This window comes from Pteropus vampyrus, unplaced genomic scaffold, assembly GCF_000151845.1.
Source record: "Pteropus vampyrus isolate Shadow unplaced genomic scaffold, Pvam_2.0 Scaffold204, whole genome shotgun sequence".
NCBI classification, from domain to species: Eukaryota; Metazoa; Chordata; class Mammalia; order Chiroptera; family Pteropodidae; genus Pteropus; species Pteropus vampyrus.
The window spans coordinates 51565-61853 of record NW_011888985.1 but is presented as its reverse complement, the minus strand read 5'-3'; the positions used below and the strand labels follow the sequence as shown (position 1 = coordinate 61853).

Here is a 10289-nt window from a genome sequence, read left to right as displayed (position 1 = left end):
TTCTCAGATTTCGAGGTCACTGTCAGCAGCCATGACTTTGCCCGTCCTGAAGGTAACTGTTTATTACAGTCAGCATTTAAATCCCCGATTAATAGGAGCAATTAAACAATAGCTTCATTTCCAGCAAATTAACAACGCTAATAGGTAATTGCGACATCAGTGAAGATAAATTTGTTTTAATACAACGAGGTAAAAAGGAATACAGGCAAGAACGGACTCTCAGGTGAAGGGTTCAGGCTTCGTGACTTCGTGGAAAACTCGAAAGCTTGACTAGAAGAAATTAAGGCGAGTTTGGATTTTCAGCCATGGCCTGTCTTGAATCGGCGCATAATGATAGAAATGTCATCATGCTTTGTGCTTGGGTACATAGAGAGTGGGTCATCATAGGGTCTCTCCCCGACCAAACCCTTTCTCCTAAAGACCTGCCGGGTCCAGGGACCCACGCGCAGCTGGTCCTTTGCCAGAGCCAGTCATTGGTTCCCAGTGACAAGGAACCGAAAAGGAAATGCACCAAATTAACCTGACGGCCTGCTCAGTTACAGGACACCTGGCCTCTCTTACTCAGGTTTGTCACAATGAAGAACCCATTCTGATGCTGAAACACGGAAGTGACCAGGCCAGACCTGGCGTCCATGTGAAGGGTGGTCGGTAATGGACGCGTCGGCTTCTGAGACCAGTTGGGTGACAGAGAAGGCGGAGGCCTTGCTAGAACAAGGATCGCGAGTTTCTCCTGGCGGGTCGCTGCGCGGACGGGAAGATCCGGCACGTCGAGGACCGAGATGTGGGCCGTCTTTCTGAAGCAGGTGGCCGTCCTCAGGCTTCGGGGACTGGAACTTAGGACAGATTAGATGTCGGGTCTGCTCGGAAGGGTTTTAAACTGGAGGCTTAGCTGAAAGGACGTTGCCGAGCTGGTGTCACCTTGGAGCTCCTTTTGGCATCGTGGAATCATCAAAGGAGGCATAATCAGTCTGGAATTCTATGCCCTGCGGGTGTAGGGTGTGGGGTGGAGTCACAGCGGTTTTAGATAGGAGAGTCTCAAACCAAAGGACTGCGGGTAGCCGGGCTCCTGAGGCAGACCCTGGCAGCTCTGTCACAGTCACCCCCTGCCCCCAACCCCCACCCCGAGCTTCTTTCTCCAGTGTCCGGAGAGAGGTGTCCTGTGTCACTTGTCCTTGAGTAGCCTCGACGGCCTCCTGTTGCCTGAAGGATAAAGTGCACACTTGTCGCTCCGCTGTGCGTGTGAGGTCTTAGAGCTCCCAGTCGCCCTGGGAAGCTGCTTCTCCCCTCACCTTGTCATAGTGTCCTCGCCCTTCCCCGTTGATCCACGTGTCCCCTGCCCGGTCGGCCAGCGCTTGTCAAGTGTCAGGTGCACGTCGGCCCTGGGAAGGTCAACAAAGCACGGCGTCTGGCATTTCCGGAAGAGTCTGGAGGTCCACGGCACTGGCCCTTGTCTCAGAGCGTGAGCTGGCTGTCTTCCATCTGGCAGCACAGTTTGGCACGGCCTGCACAGGTGTGTAGGGGCCGGGCCGGGCTGCGGGTCCCTGCGGGTCCCCGACTGTCATTAAGCATCAGACAACCCAAGAGACCTTCAAGGATGTACTCTCCCTTATTTCTCATTTTACTAGTTTTTCTGGCATAGCTTCCTCTACACTCAAAACTTAGATGGTACAAAAACAAATCTAGGAGACGGGGGTAGGGTCGTCGGCAGCACAGAATACACGCCCTTAACGTTCATTACCTTGGGGACTTTCCAAAGTTCCACTTAGATTTCTCTTCACTCCTAAGTCACAAATTCAGAACTGCACAGATAACTTGGTAATTAATTTCCTCTTAATTAATAAGAATTTAATGATCACTCAGCTGTAATTTAAAACTGGGTTGAGACATTAGGGGACCTTTTATTTGTTACTGGAAGATTTACAATCCCTGTGGTTTCCATTATTTATGGGCCTTCTCCAGGTAAGCCCCCGCCCCCGCCCCCACCCCCACCCCGGTTCTCATGGACGAGCCTTTCAGGGCAAGGTGCAGGAAATGCCACCTCTGGGTGACAGCACCAGATGAAGGTAAAGCGTGCCGTGACTCCCACCCTCAAGTCGTGCTTCGAAGATATTTTTGTGGAGGAAAATGAGTCTCAAGCTGGTCCGTTTTTATGAGAGTGTCTATTGTAAACGTTCTGAGTGTTTGTTATCAGATTCGCCGCTCTTGCTGACCTTCCTGTCTGGCACCTGGCTCAGTTGCTGGGCCTACACGGCCCGGAGCCCACATTGGCCTCAGGGTGCTACGTTTTCTCAGTAGCTGAAGGATCATCTTAAATTTGGTTCGATTTACACCAGATGTCCGTTTGGCACCTAATTGTGCTCTTCGGTGTCAGGCAAACCTGCATGCTTCCACAGTGCCACCCTTAGCTGCGGTCCCCACTTCTCCCTGCCCCCACCCCCCTGCTGAGCCCCCTGTCCCCAGCACAGCCTGAGTAGCGCGCAGGAGCCATGCGGGAGCTGGCCATTCCAGGGGATGCTGGGCGCTCGTCCGGCCGTGGAGGTTATACCTATAACATAGACTCTTACAAGGCGGGTTGTCGCGAAGCTGCTTAATTATGTAAATCTGCGCCAGTAAACGGGGTGAGGAGGCGGGGACGAACAGCCAGTTTGGGGCTCGTCGAGAAGCCTCAGGTCCCTTGGGACCTGCACAGGGACAGGGCGAGGTTACAGGGATGAGTAAATGATGGGTGAAGGAAGGAGGGAGGGGGGAAGAGGGGCCGCCCAGCGAGGCGTTTTAGCAGCTGCCCCTGCGGCCCAGTCTCTGATGACGAAATCGGGGTGCGGACGCGCCATGCAGAGGGTTTTGCTCCTGGGCTGGGAGCTCGTCGAGGTCCGAGCCCGGGCTGGACTCCTCGCCTGTGCCCTTCCTGCCTTTGCTGGCTCACAGGTGGCTTCGCAGAAGTTCTCGTTACTGGGTTAATTTGAGTAAATCATTTAAACCACAGAGGACGCTTTGCTGATTAAGTTTACTAACATTTGTTGGACTGTGCCCAAAACATCATGATCACTAATGAAACTAAAAGGCTTAACTTAGGCGCTTAATCTTGGACGTCGCGGTGGCCAGGTGCTGCCATGCGGGAGGAGTCTGACGCTGGCCACCAGCGGGAGCGGTTGGCCCGGACCCAGTGTGGAAGCTCACGCGTCTGGTCTGGGACCGCTGGTCATGCAGTCCCATGCTGAGCAGGTCCGGTTCGCCAGGTGCTGGAAATTCAGGGACGAAAAGTCGAGTTGCCGCCCTTGCCCGAGCCTTGACCGTGTGTGCACGTGTGTGCGTGTGCAGGAGTGTGCGTGCACATCTCCACACCCATGCACGCGCCAGTGCTTAGCCAGGGTGCGGGTGAAATGCGGAGCTGGCCGCGTTCGCACCTGTGGGTGCAGCCTTCCCCTGAGGAGTGGTGGGAGGATGAGGCTCCCCTACCCGAGGCCTGACCCCAGGCGGGGACTCGGAGGAGGAGCTGGCCCCGGGAGACGGGAGACATGTTCTGGGCGGTGGTGGTGACTCGTGTCACGGGCTTCAGGCAGCACGGTGCAGCCGTGGTGCATCCTGCCTGGTGGGAAGCGGGGTGACAGGCAGTGAGCCCGGGGTGGGGGGCCGTGTTGGGTTTCGAAGGCATCCTTGTCCTCCCTGACGTTCTGAACTAGTTAAGATATAAAACCGAAGCACCTGGAAGATCAAATTATCACTCTTACTGGCAAAACTACTGGAAAATGGAGGTTGCCTGGGCTTCCTTTTGTGGGAACCAAAATCTGGCTCCGGGCAGCAGGGGGCCCACAGTCTGCCCTGTGCTCCGGGCACTCAGCCCCAGGGGGACGGGATTGAGGAGGGACAGACAGCTTGTCCCCAGCTCGCCGGTTGCATAAGTCACTTTTCAGTGGGGCTGGCCCATTGGCGGGAGGCCAGGAGGATTCAGGCCATGGTGAGGGGGTGCGGGGGGGGTCTGTCTGCGTGGGAGGGAGTACAGGAGGGCAGACACCCCCGTCATCAACACAGGGGAGTCTGTTCTGCTGAGGAGTTTCGGTTTGGATGTCACTATGGTGACGGGCGCTGTTGAAGAACTGTAGGCAGAGCAGCGGTCCCCAACCTTTGTGGCACCAGGGACCGGGGCCCCTGTGAGAACCTAACGCCTGAGGATCTGAGGTGGAGCTGAGGCGGTGATGCTGGTGCCGGGAGCGGCTGCAGGTACAGGTGAAGCTGCTTTGTCACCCCCCGCCGCTCACCTCCTGCTGTGCGGCCCAGGTCCCAACGGGAGATGGACCAGTACCGGCCCGGGGATTGGGGACCCCTGAAGCAGAACACCGGGTACAATTTCCCTTGACAAAGGTCGCCCTGCAGCGTGTCCCTGTGAGCCATTTTGGTAACCAGCTGTGGGAGGGCGAGGTGTTGGGTCGAGGCCGTGGCAGCGAGAAGCTCTGGTGGCGGAACCAGTCCTCTGTTTTGTCTCCTCTGTCTGTGCCTGGGGGCCGGGGGTGCAGTCAGCAGCCTTAGGAAACCCGGAGAAGCAGGTTCAGTGGGACGGGGAGGCTCGGGCTGGGTCCCCGGACTTCGAGGCATCCCTGGTACATCACGGAGAGGTGTGGAGTGGTACTTGGTACAGGCTTCTAGAACACAGGCGGGTACAGGCTGCTTTTGTAGACGGGGAGCCGTTGGCATTGAGGTGAGAGATTGCCCAGGGGCAGTGCCTGGACATGTGCCAAGGTGAGAAGCCAGGATGCTCCTGCGTTAAAGAGCCAGCGAGGCGGGGGAGGGGGCGGAAACCAAGAGGAAGGGAAGCGAGTCGGGACAGGGGGGAACCGTGGCGATGTGGGGTGCGGCCCAGAGGTCAGGTGAGATGTGAGCGGCCTCCACACGGTCACCAGTGACCTCGGCAACGCTAGGTTCTTCCCTGGGGCGGAGGCGGGACCCGGGCTGCAGTGCTCAGAACGGGGGGGATCTCACGAGAGCGAGGGTTGGGAGGACTCAGGGGGAGCCTACCCACATCCAGGAAGGCTGTTCGCGAAGGTGGAATGTGGACCAGCCATTGGCGGAGCAGCTGCTGGATGGGGGGCACCAAGCGAGGCTCCTTTTCTGAGTCACCCAAATACAATGGAAGGGTGGTGGAGAAGGCAAGAGTAGGGGGACACATGGCCCCGTCCCCTGCTCAGTAGAGCCCCCTGGGGGGCGCCGGGGAGCACAGGACGCCGCGTCGCCACACAGCAGAGCTGCGGCCACGGCAGAGCCCGACTGTGCTCGAATCCCGCCCTACTGTCCGCGCCTGTGAGGTAGAACTGTGGGGAGCGGGTGGGTTACAGGCGGGCGGCTCGGACCGCCTGGCCCGTCGTCAGATGCCCGCAGCGGAGGGGAGAGCAGGGCGCCCGCCACGTGCTTCCAGGCGTCGTTCCAGGCGGGGCGGGGCTGGCTCTCCGGGGTGGCGGAGCGGAGCGTTATTCTTCCTCCTCTAATGCGAATGAGTGGAGAAACAAAGTAGCAGGAAACGGGCATTATGCCAGGACCTAATGAGGTCTTATTTGGGGGCTGAGAGTATTATTTTCACTACTAATTAAAGAGTGCCCTTTGTCATCTATCCAATAGAAAATTTTAAATTTGTGGAGCAAATAAGCGTATAACTCAACTTTTCTCATTGCTCATGTTCTCAAATAAACTCTTTTATTGAAGAATGGAAATACATATATGAATGTACACTTAAGGGCCCAGCTTTAAAAATGGTCTCAAAGTCACCACCCCCTTCCCCCCGGGGAAGAAGGGCCCTTCCCAGCCCTCTCCCAGGCACTGGCGATTCGCTCGCTTGGTTTCGAAGTTTATACATGGTAATTTCAGATGCAATTGAAGGAGCTAATTAAAAGGTATCTGTTATCTATGATCCAAATAAAATTTCAAAATTGTGGAGGAAGTGACTTTTAAAACAACATCGAGCATGAGTATCAAGCTATCAGGAGGTTAATGAACTTGTCTGGGAAAAGAGTACACATTTTCAGCATTATGCCGATGGCACCGTTGCAGGCTTAGGCATACCCTGTGTGGCAGCTTTATAGGAAAATATGTCACCAAAGCTGAGAAACATCGCATCTCAGTGGTAAAGGTTTCCTCTTCTTTTAAGTGACCTCAAGTGCTGGTCTATGTGTTTTATCCAGTCATGTATTTATATAAAACGTAATGTATTCATTTGTTGCATGATCAAATGTAGACAAAACTCAGTGGTTATAAAGGCCAGCCGGTATGATCCGGGGTGATAATTCGTGTTCTAAATCTTCTGATATTTAAATGTTTTAGCTTCACGCCCAGCGCATGGTCATAGTTAGGGGAGAACCGCGTTCTCTCCGGCCGTCGTTGCGTTTCCTTTGATCTCGGGGAGAGGCTCACCCCTTCAGGCGGACCAGCCTCGCTCTCCTGTCTGGGGGCTCTCGTGAATTCATCCTGGCTTGTGCGAGGTCACTCGCGTGATGGTCCCTGGCGCTGTCTTAGGTGGCAGTGGTTCATTCAGCTTCGGCACACCCAAACCGTCGACCTAGAGAAGGCTCAAAGGGATCGCACAGAAATGCCAGCCCCGTTGCCGCCGAGACATGCAGCAGGTGCCGCGGCAGTGCTTAGCAGCTAGCGGCTCGTCGGGACCCGGCCCGTCTCCATCCTCAGCGTGGAGGGGACCGTGGCCAGCTGTCATTCTGGCAAAACCGTCGCTTCGTCTCGTTTTTCTTGCTCGTCGTCTTCGTTTTTCACTCAGATGCTTTCGTTATCCTTTACTGAGTCCCCCCCCCCCCCCCGACTTTCGTGGGTTTTCCTGCGGCTCTCAAGCTCTGTAGTTTAGAACGGTGTATTTCTGAGTCATCGTCTTGCTTCCGTTTGCACACGAACATACAAGTTACGGGGAAAGAACAAATGTGAAGCAAGTTTCTAGTAAAGTTTTTTAAAACGCTGCCTTTTCGTAGACGTCGCGGTATCGATCTTTCGTAATGCAGGTAATAGAACAATGACTCGGACAGTGTCAGTGCTCGGCACGTGGGCTCATGCTTTGTGCAGCGTTGTCCGTTGTTCAGTGGGAGGCTTTCTTGGAAAAATGTCCTCTTTGCTCGTGAACGTGCTCTTTTTAGCCTCCAACACCGGCGGGACGTTCATGAGCGTCAGCGGTTTTGTAAAATGATTGGGATCACATGTTCGACTTGCCTTGGAAAGTGTCCCCACTCTCCCCTCCGCGTAGAAAACCGAGGACGTGCTCCCAGAGCTCTCTGAACAGCTTAGCCCCGTGCGAGGCCCACATTTGTGCTTTTTCGGCGAGCTTTAAGTTCAAAGTCGGTCTGGTCATCCAACCGAAGAGGATCTCTGAGGCTGGCGGTAAGATAGAAATGTGTTACAGTTGGCAATCAAAAAACCCCTTTTGCTCTTTTTCAAAAAAAAAAAAAAAATTGGCAATCACCCAAACAATCGTGATTTTTAAGTTAACTTCCTTTTGGTGTTTGTAACTTCGGTTGACCCCACACCACACACGTTTTGCAGTTATTGGAATCTGAGCTTAAATTTTGTTTTTGAGTTCACGTCATGATTTATAAAATATTCTAATATACGTCTTCAAAGACCCTGGATCAATACGCCGATGGTTTTGAAATGACAGAGTGCCGCGATGTTCCTCTGTAATTTAAACATGATTAGCTGATGAAGGTTATGATCAATACGCTACGGGAAGATAAATTAATTGATACCGTCCTTTCAGGATGATAAGGGGCCCGTTGGAGGTGGGATGTAGCTGATGCAGCTGCTGCTTCATCTCTGGGAGCCATTTTTTATATGCTGCATTTCCCTTTAATCATATTTATACTGTCGTTCATTTACGTGAAAGCCGTAAGCTGTGGGCACACCAGTTCTTTATTAAAATTGTATTCATTTGGAAAAGAAATTATCTGTGGACACTGTGTACGCGCCTTCTTTCTGTGTTGGAACCTATTGCTGAGGACAGCGATGTGTCCCTTTGGTGTCTTCAAAGATAGCAGCTCTCTGGGCAAAGACAAGAATCGAATATCATTGAGCTTAATTACCGCTAGTCCCCAAAGACACACACGTATTCAAATAAAAGCTCTCATTATTCTCCTGTAGTGGCACCTGTTGGTGTAGGACGAGCTTTCTTTCTAATCGTTGAGTTCCTTTCCAATTAAATCCAGTATGCTTTATCAGCGAGCCCATTTGCCAAGAGGAGTTATGGCTGGTTGAATTTAGATTTGTATTGATTAAGATAAACTTCCGATGTGTGTAGAAGTATATTTAAATTAAAAAATAAGTTTTTGATATAATTACACGTCTTTGAATATAATTCTCTGCAGTAGCTTGTAAAGTTAAGAATAATTCTTTAGGCTCTGCCAAAAAAAAAAAGTTTGATTTCCAAAGGGGTTTGTTTGGTTAAATTACCCTGTCTTAGGATTATTTTTGCTGCAAGTAACTGGAAAAACATCATATTATTAGAATAACTTAAACAAAGACAGGTGTGTATTTTCTGTTTTGCATTCTGGGCAGGGCTGTCGAGCTGGAGGCTGGTCCTCCTGGGTGGCGTCCCCCCCGGCATGGCTTCCAGCCCCAAGGCGGCTGCGGGGGTACAGCCAACACGCGTGTGTATTTTAAGCAGCGAGAAGGACGAAGGCATAAGGAAGAAATGGGCCAAGGGCAGCTCTCACGAGGGAGGTTCCTAGACACTGCCACGTGCCCCCCCCCAGCCCCCCGCTGTCACGCCGTTGCCAGAGCTTGCCTGCGTGGCCATGCTGGGCCGGGGTGCAGGTGGATGGGGGAGCAGGGGGCTCAGGAGCTGTCGCATCCGTTCCGGTAGCCGCGTGCCCAGCTAAAAGTCAGGAATTCCGTCCCTGCAGAGGCGGCGGGTGACAGGGACAGCGGCGGTCCCCGCCCGTTCTCCACGCTCGGAAACCAGCCTCACATCGGTTCTTTTGTCTCCCCACCCACCAGTTGCCCAGAAGGTGGTTGCCACGAGGAAGAAGCAGCAGCTGTCCATCGGACCCTGCAAGTCACTCCCGAACTCCCCGAGCCACTCGTCCGTGTGCTCCGCACAGGTGTCGGCCGTGCACATAAGCCAGGTACGTTGGGCGCCCTGGGTACCAGCCCGAAAGACACGTCCGAGCCGAGGAGGGACCTGCCTGCCCGAAGAGCGCTCCCAGCCGGTTCTAACGTGGGTCTTTTTCTCGTCAACTTCGGAAGTAACAGCATGTTGGTAATTGACTTAGCATCTCCTTCAGCAACTGCTGTGGCCAAGTGGTTTTTATGGGAATCATTCTTTAATGTTTTCCGTCTTCATGCTGCCTGCGTGATGAGGCATGCTGGCTCGGGCGGGGGGCACACCGCCGGCTTTGCCGTTGACTTAAATTACCTGGCGTCGGTCCGCGTTCTCGTCTGCTTGCAGGTGGACAGTCGTGCGTAGATCTCAGTGGCGAATCTCACTGTGTGCTTAAATTTGGTAGCAGCCCTCAGTTACAATTATCATGTCCCTCAGGCCCTGTGCACACTCGCTTTTTGTAACAGCGTCTTGCTAAATTATTTACTTGGAAGCAAACAAAATAATTGTCACTTTGAAGAACCTAACCAAAAACTCATTAAGGAAACGGTTGGCTTATTTCCCCCATGCTCGTGCTTTAGATGGACATTTCTTGGGCAGGCGTTACGTTGGCACTTTTTAAAAAAAAAAAAAATTATCATTAGTTTCAAGTACACAGTACGTCAGTTAGACGCTTACGTAGTTCATAAAAAGATCCTCGTGATGCTCATTCTCTCCTCCGGCACGGCACCTGGCTGTCGCATTAACGCTGGCCGCATGCCCTGTGTGTTGGCGCCGTTTTTAAGGGTGCAGCGAGGCTTGGCACTGTGCCTTCCGACCGCTTGGGCGGTCAGTCAGCAGCAGTCGCTGACACTAGGGCCCGCCAGGCACGGCCAGGAATGCTCACGCGTCCCCCGTGGGCGTCTGCAGTTTTCCGTGAATCCTGGAGTTATCTTGCGAAAGCATTCACGTTTTCGAGGCGTCATTTTCAGAATGCGAGCTGTGGTTCTGGGCAAAGCCGTGCCCTTTACTACATCAAGAAGTCTAGAGCCATGAAAGAACCTCAGAAGCCTCATAGTTCAGCCCACTCCTTCCTTTTCAGGGCAAACAGTAAACTGATGTTTTAACTCTCAAAATTTTGAAAAATTAGATGTGGGAGACGCGTCTCTCCTAAGTCACTTTCCTTGGGCGGAAGGACGGAGAGGATCGGGGTGTCGCAGAGTGAGATGACGGG

The 10289-nt window shown here is 53.3% G+C and overlaps 1 protein-coding gene across 6 annotated transcripts in view; it reads left to right on the top strand.

The window, feature by feature from the left end:
* Window positions 1-10289, top strand: part of LOC105300245 (arf-GAP with GTPase, ANK repeat and PH domain-containing protein 1-like) — a 180222-nt gene that overhangs the window by 125579 nt on the left and 44354 nt on the right. For all 6 annotated transcript variants that reach the window (XM_023537941.1, XM_023537942.1, XM_011372356.2 and 3 more), the window contains exon 7: window positions 8974-9101. In XM_023537941.1, the coding sequence (XP_023393709.1) occupies window positions 8974-9101 (128 nt within the window). The remainder of the gene's footprint in view (window positions 1-8973; window positions 9102-10289) is intronic.